Source organism: Tasmannia lanceolata, unplaced genomic scaffold (assembly GCF_043159265.1).
Source record: "Tasmannia lanceolata isolate RefF3 unplaced genomic scaffold, GAP_Taslan_0.1 ptg000015l, whole genome shotgun sequence".
NCBI classification, from domain to species: Eukaryota; Viridiplantae; Streptophyta; class Magnoliopsida; order Canellales; family Winteraceae; genus Tasmannia; species Tasmannia lanceolata.
This window is the reverse complement of record NW_027518692.1, coordinates 46384986-46399208: the sequence shown is the minus strand read 5'-3', so window position 1 is coordinate 46399208 and position 14223 is coordinate 46384986. Positions and strand designations below refer to the sequence as shown.

The following is a 14223-nucleotide window of genomic DNA, read 5'->3' as shown; positions in this document are numbered from 1 at the left end:
CGTTTCTCCTATACATCCCTTGAATGTGCCTCCCCAACTCTTCAAAGTTTCTGACATGCTATTCAATGTTGCCCAAAACATTCCACAGAATCTCATTATATCCATACACACAGATGACGAGAATGTGCATAATAATAGCACACGGTCCAAAGTCTCCACATTCTTTTGACACAAGATGCACCAGCTGGCAAGATGGACATTCTTTGAAGGATGAGAAGAAATCTTAAGGAGAATGAGATCGATAGCTCTCTCGAGTCTTCTAAACTCGCTGAATTCTATTTACATGTCTGCTTATGTGAAGGATGCCTGGATCTGGATCCTGAATTCTGAATGTGTTTTTTCTGTGAAATCGTTTTTTGAGAAATTGGATGAGGATACTTCCCAACATAATTGCTGGTGGAATTGTTGGAGATCATACATTCCACACCTTGTGTTGCAGCTTTTGCATGGGCTGTATCGCATCGTTGTGTTAACACTTGTGTCAGATTTTTCAACAGTATCTTAGGATCAACGAGTGTTACAAATGTCAGTGCTTGTATTGGTATTGCTTGATAAGCCATATAAATTGTTTTTTGTTATTGTAATAATAGAGCGAATGAACAATGAGTAGTTAACGTTGGTTTCTCATTTCATCTGTATGTACTTACGTACATTGACTAATTTTACAAATGAACAATGCTGCCGCCCAAAAACTACGAGTAATTAACCGCCTCCTCTGTATTTTCTAACTCTCAGGAAAGGGTAAATAAAAATGAGCAAGTGGCTTGTTACAGCATCATCATTTGGCTAGGGTTTAAATAGGGTGCACTTGTTAGACCTTGAGTCAGTTCTTGTTTCAGCTTCAGATCATTTTTCATCTTGATTTTTTCTAGGAAAACTAGAAACTGTCCGAGAGTATCTGCCTCGTTGGTAGACTTTAGGATGCCCTAAAAGTCTCTCCCCTTGAATTTTCCTGACTCTGAATTGGGAAACTTCCACAATGAACTGGAGAAAGCTTTGCCTTATCTGAGTCATAGCATTATCTTTATTGGGCGAGCTGAGCTTCAGTAGATGAATGATTCTAATTGGGAGGTGATACATTCACACTCATATCTTCCCATAAAGCCCTTGCCCACCATCTCCATCACCACCGCCAAAACGAATTCTTCTCTCTCCAAACACCCTACTACAACCATCTCGTAGCTCTGAAACCCCACCCCATAACTCTCTCTTTCCAGAAACCCAACCATCTCCATTGCCCGACGCAGCTCCCTGTCTCCTGCATGGCCGCCACAGCTCAAACCACAGTCCCCGGCTACAGTCTCAACCCAAACTCCCTCACCATCTCCACCGAACCAACTCTAACAGCTTAAGCTTTTGGAGTAATTGATTGTTTCACATAAGAGCTATTGCCTCAAGGCAGGTCCTTGGTTCAGAACACAACTACTCCATGATATTAAGGGGCGACCATGAATTTTTTTCATGATAAAGTCTCCATGTGTTGAGAGGAGGGTAGTTAATCTTGGTGTTCATCTCGTGTCTTGTCTGCGTATTTTATTTTTTTGTCAACAGGAAGTGATTATCTCTGCCCTAATATCTTCCCTGGGCCACCTCCTCTAGTGTATTTAACGACTAGCAAGATGATATTGTCTTGATTAATGAAAATGGCCACGAACCAATGTACAAGTGGCATACATCCTTGTGATTGAGACCATTAATCTGATGGGTCATAATAGGATGAACTAGTGGATTCGACCTGCTAATGAATGAGATTGCATCAGCAAGACTAAAGCGTGCAAAGAATCAACAGTTTAAAATCTGATCTAAAAGATTGGACTGATTCAGATCACGTAGCACAGATTCTTTGAGACCTTAGGAATAATCCTGTAGAGAGTACTAGGCAGTGCCACCCACTTGTTTGGTACTTGCAAAGTTAAAATTCTAACTCTGCAAGCCGTTGTCTCACAGCACAAGCAAGCTTCTCCTCCCCTACACTGGCAAGCCCCTCCACCACCTCCTGCCTAACACGTATATACGGTATAAATCCCTTCCCCACCATCTCCATCATCACCTTCCCCGCCAAAACAAACTCCTCTCTCTCCAAACACCCTTCTACAACCATCTCGTAGCTCTGAAACCCCACCCCACAACCCTTCCTTTGCAAAAACCCAACCATCTCCGCTGCCCGATGCACCTCCCTGTTCGCCCGCATGGCCGCCACAGCTCGAACCACTGTCCCTTGCTTCGGACTCAACCCAAACTCCTCCACCATCTCCCTCACCATCTCCACTGCATCATCGGTCCATCTCCTACCGCAAACCGATCCGATCACCTGTCAAAGTATAGATGATTGAATAAAACCAACCATAACAGCTTAAGGTTTTGGAGTAATTGAATAACACTAACTCTTTAACAGTTTAATTGCACTGACATCAGCACAACAATGTTTTGATAATTGCACTGAACCCATCATTTTCTTTTCCATTTTAATTGGTTTGAAATAGTGCAATTATCAAAACAAGCTTGTGCTGATATCATTTCCCATTGATAGTTTCACATCACCATATCATAGCTTTCCGAATCCGGGTCGCACCCGGCAATTCGCATCCCTTGCAAAACCCTAACAGCTTCCGAGGTCTCGTCAATGGAGCAGAGCGAGGAGATGAGGTAATTGCAGGTGTTGAGGTCCGGCCGGTATCCGATTTGACGCATCTCGGAAAGGATTTCTCCGGCGGATTGGCGGCGATCGAGCCAGGCGATAGAAAGGGAGAGGTGGGTTTGTGGGACCGGAATGCAGCCACATCGGATCGTGCGTTGGAGAACAGCAAGGGCAAGGGGGAGGGAATTAGGGTTAGGGTTAGGGTTTTGTAGGGTTTGGGAGAGGAGGAAGGAATGGGTGGCGTGGGTGCGAGAGCGAGGTCTGATGGGGATTAGGGATTGGAGGATTTGGTCGATGATTTGGGTTTGGAGGATTTCAGAGAAAGAGGAGAGGAAAGAGAAGGGGTTAGGGTTAGGGTTTTTGTGGGGTTTTGGGGCTGTGAGGAGGAGATCGGGTATTTGGTGGAAGTTTTGGGTTTTGATGGCGGTTTTGATGGATTCTTCGAGGGAAGTTGTGGAATATAAGAGGCGTTGATTTGGAGAAGATGAGGTGAGAGAGAGGCGGAGAGAATAGCAGAGCTTCGTTGCCGCTCTCATGGCGGTAACAAGCAAAACAGGGGTATATTTTCACCCCTGGAACGGTTTCTGTGAGAATGGTTCACTTCTTGAGGATAAATTCACCCCCTTAAACGTTTTTCTTTCCGTTTGAAATTTAACGAATAACGTTAAAGGAGGGGATTTTATCCGTCAGAGGAGGAATATCATTCCCCTTTCCCCTTGCCCCTTGGTTTATTTGGATAAAGAGTCTTTTACATTGAATTTGAAACCAGGTCATGTCATCCATTTTTGACCAAAATACCCACGGTAGAGTTTTTTTTACTCCTAACGCCAGAATTTTTTTGGTTATTGGGACTTTTGTGGAATTTCCACAGGAAACCCACGTTTGGTTGCTAGTTATATAGTGGGCAAAAAAGAATCCCACAAACCAAAATAACCCCGCACGAAACCCAAAGCTGGAAAAAAAAAATCCCAGGAACCAAAATAATCTCGCACGAAATCCGAGGAACCAAAATAACCAATAGAACTTTTTCACAGTTCAAGCAACCAAATAAAGCATGGTATTTTTATTTTACTGGGATTTTTTCCCCCCACCATAGTCCGGTCAACCAAACATAGGATTTTTATTTTACCGGGATACTTCCAGGGAGTTTTTTTTCCCACCAATCTCCCAGGAAGTTTTTTGTTCCACAAAAGTCCCAAGAACCAAAATAATTCTCGCATCCAAACGGATATACTTGAAAAGATGAAAACTAAAAATACCAAACTGCTCGTAGTAAGGGGGTTGATCCTAACCCTCTATAGATCGGAGGGTTAGGATCAACCTATATAAATGATTTTTTTGGGCATAACCTATTTAGGCTGTGGGCCATGGACGGTTTGGATCATCCTATGGTGCGGGCCATACTGTAGTCTTTCAATTATGTGAGGAGTGCGATCATCAAAATACGGTAGTGGTGATATCAATTCCCAAATTAAAAATAACAAAATACACAATATGATTAGTGGTATGTTTTGATAGCGTGGGTCCCACCTACTAAATTTAAACCCGTGCATTGAGTGGGGCCCACCATTTTTCCTCATGTTTTGACAGGGTGGGTCCCATGATCTCCACCTGAGCTCATGTATAGGGTTAGGCCCACCACTTTACACCTCATGTTTTGATGGTGAGGGCCCATTTTTTTTGCACGTGTATAGCATGGGCCAAGAATGGTAATATACATAGAAATGATTTTTACCATACCCTTGATTCAAAACATCTCATGACTGTCGTGGATATTTTTATCCTATTATAAGGTAAATTTTTTTTTCTTTTGATGGAATGATCTGATTTGCAAAATTCACTCAAATGTGATGACTCTGTTTGTATTTTTTTAGCACTTAGACCCCCTGAGGTTTCTGACACATTCAACTTAACTCCTAAAACTATGTTTGGTTACTTTTGAGAAAAATATGGGGGAATGATCTTCTCCTAATTTGCCGAAGGTTGTTTGGTCGTCATTTTAGCAATTTTGGGGTCTTTGACCATCAGCGTTGTCGGTAGCTGGTCGGGTGATGTGGCGCCCTCTAAATTCGCTCCCCAAATTTTACCAAAATGTAGAAATTCGAGGAGAAAACCTCGGGGAGATAGAGTTGAGAAGACGTCTAGGAGATCTCCCACAAATCTTAAGCAACCAAACAACCTTCCCTACATCCTCTCCTAATCTCTCCGTTGAGTGATCTTCTTTTGGTCTCCCGTTGACTTCTTCTTCTCCTAATCTCCCACCCATCCACAAGCAACCAGACAGAGCATAAGGTTTAAAAAGTTACAAGTAGACCCCCTGTAGTTTCATTGGATTTTTTAACTGGACGGAGCTGACGGAGTGGGGAAAAGACCAAAATGCCCTCGTCTTCCCCAACTGTAAATTAGGGTTTTCATACTTGAAAACTAAAAATTGGGATTTGATTCAAACCCTTGTTGATTTATCAACATAAACCCTCCATTTAGGAGTTTTATTTGTCTTCATTCACATAATTATAATGATTTGCACAAAAATCCTAATGTTTTAAGGCTTTATTTTTTGTTTTTATCAAAAAAAAATTTCTTGAAATGTGGGTTTGGTGTAGCCATGGGGTGGGGTTTGATTGTCTGTGGTGGAGGTGATGGCGGCGGCCGAAGGCGGCGACGAAGGCAGTGGCCGAAGGGGCGGCGGTGGGAAATGGCGCAACCCTAATCCCTCTGCAAATGAGGGTATTTATGTCCTCAAAATATTAACCATGTTTAGTTTTAGTTTTTCCGTCAGGTTAAACTGACGGACAGTTGACGGAGGGGGTGTACTTGTCACTTGTCAACATATTTTGTCTTCATTAATGAGGTGGCTGCCATCTGCAAAATGCCTTCTGCTGCGATGGATGCTAGCAAATACATAAATTTAAAGATCGTTCTGTGTTTGGCACCGATATTTCGCTTTCCACTGCTCTCCTAGCCAACAATGTAGCTGTGCGTTTAATTACAATGTCATTTTGTATGACTTTATTATTGAGAACGGAACGCGGAAGTCGCCTAATCCAAAACAGAAATAGAGGCGCTTTAATGGTACCTGACAAACAAGGCTCAACACCAACTGTATGCCACCTAATCATATTCCACTCCGAAAGGAAGCATAATCCCACCCAAAATTAAGGGTGAGGGTATGTTCACCCCCTCCAATACTCGCACAACCCACATAACGTGATTTGACATAAAGTTGCCAACTTTTCACGTCAAATCAGGTTATATGAAGGTGTGACCTAAAAAGTTACGATCCTATTTACTTGATTTGGATTTTGAGGACCCATCGTAAGCACAAAACTGATTATTGGATTCAAAATTAGAGAATTTATATGATGCCCAACCATCAAAATCAGACGGGCTAGGTGGCAAACCACCTTGCCCTTAGATTTTGACGGTCGGGCACCATATAAAAATTCTCAAAATTGAATCTAAATTTGGGTAATCAGTTTTTTGGATTTAGTTCTCAAAATCCCCCAAAAAAATTAAAAAATAAAAATAAAAATAAAAAAATGTTTGCTTTGAATTTTGAGGATTGCTTGTGAGTCCAAACCTGATTGATGGACTAAACTATACGATCAATTTTGAGTCCAATAGTCAGTTTTAGACTCACAATCAGCTGTCAACATCCAAAACAAACGGCCGACAGTGTTAGGCCTGTTCTCCTCTAATATTCAACAACTAAAGAAAATAGAGGAGAGAGAGACTTTTAACGCCAAGAAGAAAGGAAGAAGATGGAGTAAATAACTTCTATTTTTATTAAGAAATCAATAAAGCGGATTAGTTGAGAAAAAAGATTGTGGATACAGTCCCGGCATTCATAAATGTCGAATCCCCTATTGTTCCAGGAGGTCTATCATCTTCTAGCTAAATTTCCTTCCTCAACTTCTAAGCAAACTATAGTTATTTAACAAAAGCAACCCAACCACATTTGAATTATTTTCAACAATAGCTCCCTGAAAATGATTGTCAAACGTCTCCTATAGTTACGCACTAAATGTGTCTACAGTAGAAACCTTCTAAAATCTAAATGCATTCTCGTGTCCGGAGTAGAAAACTTTCAGAATCCTTTTCCACCTAACTTCCAATGGCAAAGTTTTTGGAAAGCTGATACCAAAAAGAGAATGGTGAAAATGGCAGAGCATACAACATTAAAGTTGTTGAAGAAGCATAGGAATGCAGAAAACATAAATGAAAAAAGGTTAGTGTTGAGATTGTGGATACAGCCCCAGCATTCATAAATGTCGAATCTACTTAAATCTAATGAGTAGAAACTAGAAAAGGTGGGTTATTCGTGTGTTCCCCCATTAGAAGAAGAGGTGTAATAAATTTTCACCTTCTTTGTCTTACGCATGGGGATGTCCTTTTCATGTCCGTTGCCTTGTGGTCATCGTTACAGATACATGTGGGGCCCTGAAATTGATTATCGATCGTGTCGGTCTGTCTGCTTAGTCGTTCTCTATTCTAATTGTAGCTCTACTTTTTATTATAGTCAGCGTGTTGCCGTGTTTCCATATTTGGGTTGTAAAAATATAATAAAGAATGCTAAACTCAAGGGCCTAGAAAATTAAGGGGTAGCCCACGTGACTTAGCCTAGAAAATTTTAGAAGATTTATACGTTTTTATAGAAGGGATGTGCTAGGGAGCATCGGAGGAGAAGGGAGAAGGCATTTCGCGGGCTGGCTGTTGCATGAGAAAGAAGCCACCTCATGAATAAGACAAAATCTTTTGAAAAGTGAGCTTATGTGATGCTCTCTCATGCATCAGCACGCCCACGAATGGTCCCTAGCCAATCCCTTTTTAGAATGTAAGTCTTGGGCTAATTAAGGATAATGCTCTAAAGATTCTTAAGTGTTAGTGCAATGGAAAAGCTTACTATATTCCCTAAGGTTTTAAATAAGTGGGTGCTTAATGGGAGCAACATACATGAAGATAAAATGGGGTTTTGGGTTTTCTCTATCTTTGATCTACCAAGAAACAAGCTGACGATTCCATTGATCTAACCATAAAGGCTTGGATAGATCTGAACGTTACTTTAAATCTAATTCTTCCTGTTCATCGGGAGCGTCTTCAGCATTCATATTTTTCGTATAAAGTTCAATTAGTATTCTAACATAATGGGTTTTTTTTCACCTAAGTAAAACTCATACACTCCTCAGAGGACCCAAGATTTGACTTCGACAGCTAACACTAAAAGTGACTTTCCACCGTCATCTCCAAGAAAGATCACAGATTTATAACTAGAAGTCCCAAATTATCGGCATTCAAAGCAGTGGGTTGGTGCCTCCCTTTTTCTTGCCAGTAGCTAGGTTGCATTAAACACTAACGTTATCTTCTCTTTCTCTCAAATGGGTGGGTCCCATTGTTTCCAACTACTTGGATATTGGACTCAAAAATTCATTCTCAAAGTCCAAAACCAACAGCGCCTTAATGTTCCAATTAGCTGGTCCACCGAGAGCTCCCATTTTAACCTTTCAATGTTTCTGTGACATCTTTCCATATTATGAAACTCTAGAAGGGGGCGTCCCTGCTGAATTAAAATTAAAATTTATCATTTCCCTCTAACTAGGAGACCGAACTAATTAAGTGGTACGTGCCGTGTACCACACAAACTGTGGCATCTCTATTGAAAATTTGAAATCTAAAAAAGCCACCTTAAAATTTTCAAGTTGGTGAAGGACCTGAAAATGCTTCTGGCATTTGGCTAGACTCGTCCTTGCAGTGTCGGAAACATGTATCATGGCCATTGGTAGTTTAATATCGAAAAATGGTTGTCTCCGTCCTATTTCAGTATCAAAAAATTAAAACTATCCCATTTTTATACGTTTTGGTAGGCAAACGAAAACAATGGCACGAGGGCAAATTAAATTTTGCTTAGGTGAGAAAACCTACTCCCCTTAACTGAATTGAAAGCAATAATACATGTATGGTAATTTATGTGTGCATGTATACTGTTACAAATGTTCAAAAAAAAAAAGGACAAGAACAACTATAAGGTCTATAAAAGAGGGAGAGTTTAGTCGCCTCATCTCATTACAACAAACTCCCTGTTCTCGTCTACTTTGAACTTCAACAATGCTGAGGCCGATGTTTTCAGTGGTGGTGGTGGTGGTGGTGATGGTGTTGCAACATACTCGAGCGTTTGATATTAGAGAAATGAGACAATTGGCGGCCAGAAATAATGTTACCAGTGTTTTGGTTTTCGGGGATTCCACGGTCGATCCCGGTAACAACAATCATCTCCCCACAACCTTCAAGAGTAATTTTCCGCCTTACGGGAAGGACTTCTTCGGAGGCCACTCTACGGGAAGGTTCACCAACGGCAGACTTCCCACTGACTTCATCGGTGAGTTTTGTTATTATCATGATCGTCTTTACAATATGCCATGCTTACATAGTTTTCCAAATAATTGAATGCATTTTTCTAATCAGACCCAATGATTTGTTTTTTAATTTAACACGCATTTTATGAATAATTCATAGAATCTTCACATATTAATTTTAATTTCGGTAAGAGACTATGTAGTGACAGTTGTACTTACATCTTAATCTTCCAAACTTGTGCACTTAACCATCCTCATGTTTTTGTTGTGTCATATTTATAAAAAAACTGGGCACACAGCATAGGCTACTGATATATGCCCTACCATGTTTTGATAATGAGACACACTCATCTTGTCTTTTCTTGTTAAATTGGCTGCTGAGAGTTTTTTGGGAATTGTTTAGCTTTTGAGAGCTGGTTAAATAATAAAAGACAAAGTGGTTTAGTCACATTATCAAAAAATGGTATCAAGAATATTAAGTAATAGCTTGTATTTTCGTCTTTACTATTTCTTTAACCATTATTTTTTTCCCCAGAAAAAAGAGGGATTCCAAAAGTTCCTACAAGAACTAGTTAGTAGCTCTCTAAAATTTGCTAAATTTTGTAGGGGACGCATTGGGTGTTACAGGAATAATTCCTGCATTTTTAGACCGGAGCCTAAAGAAGGAACAACTCTTGCATGGTGTCAGTTTCGCATCGGCTGCTTCTGGTTATGACAATCTTACTGCCGATGTCACGGTATGTTTGCTAGCCTTCAAATTTAGGGGTGCAACTCGGGTCGAGTTGGGTCGGGTTGGCTTGACCCAAGGAACCATTTACTCAACCTGAACACTGCCCGATTTCCATCCCGACGAGGCTCAACCGGACCTGGCCCTAAGAATCCTTTTTTCCAACCCAGATCCGACCCGACCCGACCCAACTTTTTAGGTTTACAATAAACAAAATTGATTAAAATGTTGGGTTTCACTCAGGCCAGGTTGCCCAAGCCCTCAACCCGAACCCGAACCCGAACCTGAACCCGACTTTTTTTCGGGTCGAACCGGGTCGAACCCGCCGTGAGTTGCACCCCTCTAATCAAATTACATTAAGGTGCTATTTTTCTGCCACTTCTCATCCACTCATCCACTCATCACTCATGTCCTCTCAATTTTCTTCCTCTCCTCCCACGCTCCTTTTCATACGTCTCCCACCACTTGATAAACTAATATTCCATTAAATAACTATTATGACCGCCAAACATGGCCTAATTTTTTTTCAATGGAAAATGAGTTTTCCGGGCATTTGGTAAAATCATTTTTTCCCAATTTTTTTTTTTTTTTCTTATTTTCAAGGAAACCTACCAGCCTATTAGACCTTGGATTTTTTTACCATAAATATTTTTTTCCTGAAAATATTATTTCCCTAGATCAAAACCTGATTTTGCTGCATGGTGCCATGGCCTATATATAGCAATGCTGTACACAAAAGCTGGGATGGGTTAGGGGTTTTGCTTGGCATTTGGGTTTCATATCATCAAAACTCGTTGTTTGGCTGCCAATATAGCCTTGAAATCCCTGGAATATAGCCTTGAAATCCCTGGATACCAGGGTCGTCTCCTGCTTAATCATTGCATGTCTTCCGATGTGTCACCCATGTCTCTTCTAAAGAAATTCAAGCCTAAAACCACAAAAAGGTGGAATTTTGCTTGGAATTCTTGGGAATGATGCTCTCTCTCTCTCTCCCTCTCCCTCTCCCTTTATATTGTTAATGACAACCCCAACCACTACTTTACGAGGTAAGTTCCAGGTAAATCCAAGGCTTGTCTTCTCCGTGTTGACTACTTATTCAGTTATACCACTACTCTCTGAGGTAAACACCTTGCAACCACACAAAATGATTTCAATCTCAGAACAGGAACAGTCCACTTCTGTCCTTTACCCTCTCATACTTTTCTCCTTGAAAAAATATGAGCATCCAACCATATAACCTCACATCTTTGAAATACTTTTCTTCAATCATTCAAGGTCATGAATCTAGGTACAACAGAGTGTAATTGCTTTCACCAAATTTTCGCTGATAACATTTATTCAAAACCAATGGACACATATGTGGGAGATCAAGATGGGACAATAATTGATAGTATTTCTTACAACCAATACTAAGTGTTCTTGATTACATCCCTGTTCGGAAGAATACTTTTCTTGGAAAGTGGATCTTACAAAAATCCCTGCTTTCCATAAAAATTGCAAACCTAATAAGATTCTCTGGAATTCTTTTTTCTAAGGAAAAAAGTTTCCATGAATTATTTTCCCTAGTTCCAAATGGTAATGAACTACTTCTGTACCATATTTTTACAGCCTTTTTTTTTTTTGGGTTCTCCCATTATGTTCTTTTCTTGACCCCACAAAATATTTATGGTGCAGAAAGTGTTGAGGATCTCAAGGCAAATAGAATACCTAAGGCATTACAAGATCCATTTAAGAGAGTTGGTGGGAGAGAAGAGAGGAGAAGAGATTGTTAGAAATGCTATATTTATAGTGAGTGCTGGTACAAACGACTTCATCCAGAACTACTTTGTGGAACCCGAACGCTCAAAGCAATTCAGTGTGGAAAGATACATTGATTACTTGATGAATTGCTTGGCTAAAGATATTGAGGTGCTCTTCAATCTCTAATTCCCTCTTATTACTTTCTTATTTTCTTAGTTGTAAAAAAGTTGTAGGTCCCAACAAAAAGATAATAACACTCATCTATTTTACTTTGGCTCAGTTTCTTTCGGAAGTAAAATGGGTGTAAAACAAATTTTTGGCCCATTTTGAAGTGTAATAAAGAGGCGGAAAATTTGTTTTACCCTCATTTTCCATCTAAACAAACAGAGCCTTTAGATTTTTTTCTGAATGTTGTAACGCTACTGATTTTGGCACAACCATGTTTTGATTATGGGGCGAGATAACCTTGTTTTACATTGTTTAACCAGCTGTCAAAGGCTATTACAATTCTCAAAAAGCTTTGCAGCCAACTAAAAAGTGTAAAACAAGGTGAGTTCGCTCCATTATCAAAACATGGTCATGCGGATATCAGTAGCTAATTATAAAACTAGGACTGGAGTGCCATTATTAAAAAAAAGGAATATAATCTCCAAGTTTTATAAGTGTACCCCTTGTTTGTAGAATGTAGATACGCCCACTTATTTCTGCCTCTTCTTCGTTTTAGGATTCTTCTAGTTTTAAGTAGTTTTTTTTCTTTTTGTTTTTGTTTATTACTAACTTCTCTTGTTCATATTTAAGGATATGCAAAGACTAGGAGGGAGAAGATTTGTGGTGGTGGGCGTCCCGCCGATGGGGTGTCTCCCACTAATTAAGACGCTTAATGATGCGACTGATTGCGCTGATAATCTCAATCAAGTTTCAATTACCTTCAATTCCAAGCTAAAAGCTAAGTTAATTACATTGAAAAAGCTGCTAGGTGTCAAAATTTGCTATGCAGATTGCTTTGGTCCATTGCTGGATGCAATGAAACAGCCCATGAAATATGGTGAGAACACAAAAACCAGAATTTCTGATGGCATACACTTCATTTCAAATTCTATTAGTGAGGGACTTAAATTGATAAGGACACTAATCAATTTTATTTTATTTTTAAATTTGAATTGGTAGGTTTTACAGAGACTTCAAAGGGCTGTTGTGGGACTGGAACAACTGAATTCGGCGAGTCTTGCCGGGGTCTGAACATTTGTGCAGATCCCACCAAATATGTATACTGGGATGCAGTTCATCCAACTGAGAAAATGTACAAGTTTATAGCTTATGAGGTTCTAAAGGCCGTCAGTGTCGAGATGTTCCGCTAAGCATATTATTGAAATTTAGTGATATTTCTATAGCCTTGCAAGAAATTTTTATGCCCTCATTGAACCAAGGTCGTTCAATGAAATGACGTTTAAATTCTAGATGAAAACTTTCTTGTATAAGGAAGAACATCCCCGATCTCTTGCTTTGTAAATTCTAATTGCACCCTCTGCAACTTCATGTAATTTTCCAAACATTTTGTTTTCAGCATAGCCAAACATTCCTAAGAAGTCTATAGAAAATTGACTTGGGCACATGTATGATCAAATATCAAGGGCGGCACCTATGTCGCACCCGATTATGCTGATCCAAGAGAGCGTAGACCATATTGGACTCCACAAATTTATCCACGTGTAAGGCCAAGATTTAATTGGCATATCATCTTCTGAATTGTGGCGTTGAACTTGAACAGAAACACCCTATATTTTTTTTATACTAACCAACACCCCTAAATCGTGGCCTGTAATGAAAGGCTCTATCCTCTGCTTTCATCGCTGCCTTGTGTAGCCAACTGTTGGACAATTTCATATAACTTATAGAAAAATCAATGATGCTTTTGTTTTGTGTTTAAAATTTGGAGGGAAGATTCAAATTAAAGTTCTCCCCTCTTTCTTTGAAAACTAAAATTAATTGCATGAATGGGGACTTGAACCCAAGACCTTGATGTGTGTGTGAACATTGTGCTCTCTAAACCAAGGCAAAACAAATAGTCCCACATAGGAGCTTGAGAGAATTTTCCTCATCCATATAAGATGGAGAGTTGGAGAAAGGCTTGAGCCTTCAAGGGGCTTTAGAATTTGTTGGGTCTTGGACTTTTAGAAGAGCACAAGCCCATGTGTAAAAAACACACAAATGGGGCCGGGCCGTGGCCCGAGGTCCGTGGCCCGAGGCCCGAGGTCCGAGGTCCGAGGTTTGGATTTAAATGAAAAGGTTATTTTATTGCAAAGAACTAGGGGTGTAAACGAGCCGAGCCGAGCTCGGGTTATATTATATTCACACCCCTCATCTTCCCTGGACAGTCCTACTAGTGTAATTTGACTACTTTTTTTACACTATGGGGGGTGGTCCTAGTAACAAATGGGGTTTCAAAAATGAAGTGACATATTTTGCCCCCCCCCCTTTCACTCCCTGGACAACCATATATTTAAATATATTAAATTCTTAACGAGCCTTAACGAGCCGAGCCGAGCCTGGCCTAAATTGGGCTCGGCTCGTTAAGCTTAACGAGCCTGGCGAGCCGGCTCGGCTCGGCTCGTTAAGGATTCGAGCCGAGCTCGAGCGAGCCTCCGAGCCCGAGCCAAAATTGACACCCTTACAAAGAACCGTTTAAAATCTCAACGGTCACAAAAATGACTGTTGGAAAAACGTTACTGGCCTTTAAGGGTGTGTTTTAATGGTGGCTCTCCCCAACA

The 14223-nt window shown here is 40.3% G+C and overlaps 2 protein-coding genes across 2 annotated transcripts; one reads left to right on the top strand and one right to left on the bottom strand.

The window, feature by feature from the left end:
• Window positions 1-693: 693 nt before the first annotated feature.
• Window positions 694-3347, bottom strand: LOC143891570 (Pentatricopeptide repeat (PPR) superfamily protein). The gene is made up of 2 exons (XM_077396066.1): window positions 2542-3347; window positions 694-2311 (listed from the first exon to the last, which is right to left on the bottom strand). Exons 1-2 carry the CDS (start codon window positions 3172-3174, stop codon window positions 1913-1915), a joined length of 1032 nt encoding a protein of 343 aa, XP_077252181.1. The 5' UTR covers window positions 3175-3347; the 3' UTR covers window positions 694-1912.
• Window positions 3348-8641: 5294 nt separating this feature from the next.
• LOC143891568 (GDSL-like Lipase/Acylhydrolase superfamily protein) lies at window positions 8642-12858 on the top strand. Its single transcript, XM_077396064.1, has 5 exons — window positions 8642-9011; window positions 9595-9725; window positions 11390-11623; window positions 12254-12500; window positions 12623-12858. Exons 1-5 carry the CDS (start codon window positions 8741-8743, stop codon window positions 12811-12813), a joined length of 1074 nt encoding a protein of 357 aa, XP_077252179.1. The 5' UTR covers window positions 8642-8740; the 3' UTR covers window positions 12814-12858.
• The last annotated feature ends 1365 nt before the right edge of the window (window positions 12859-14223 follow it).

What these genes read in the sequence shown, in the direction of transcription:
- LOC143891570 (XM_077396066.1), bottom strand. Translation starts at nt 3,174, where the DNA reads ATGAGAGCGGCAACGAAGCTCTGCTATTCTCTCCGCCTCTCTCTCACC. An exon ending in ATTCGGAAAGCTATGATATG is followed by an intron (nt 2,312 to 2,541) that starts GTGATGTGAAAC and finishes ATACTTTGACAG; the next exon opens with GTGATCGGATCGGTTTGCGG.
- LOC143891568 (XM_077396064.1), top strand. Translation starts at nt 8,741, where the DNA reads ATGCTGAGGCCGATGTTTTCAGTGGTGGTGGTGGTGGTGGTGATGGTG. An exon ending in ACTTCCCACTGACTTCATCG is followed by an intron (nt 9,012 to 9,594) that starts GTGAGTTTTGTT and finishes TAAATTTTGTAG; the next exon opens with GGGACGCATTGGGTGTTACA. An exon ending in GAAACAGCCCATGAAATATG is followed by an intron (nt 12,501 to 12,622) that starts GTGAGAACACAA and finishes TTGAATTGGTAG; the next exon opens with GTTTTACAGAGACTTCAAAG.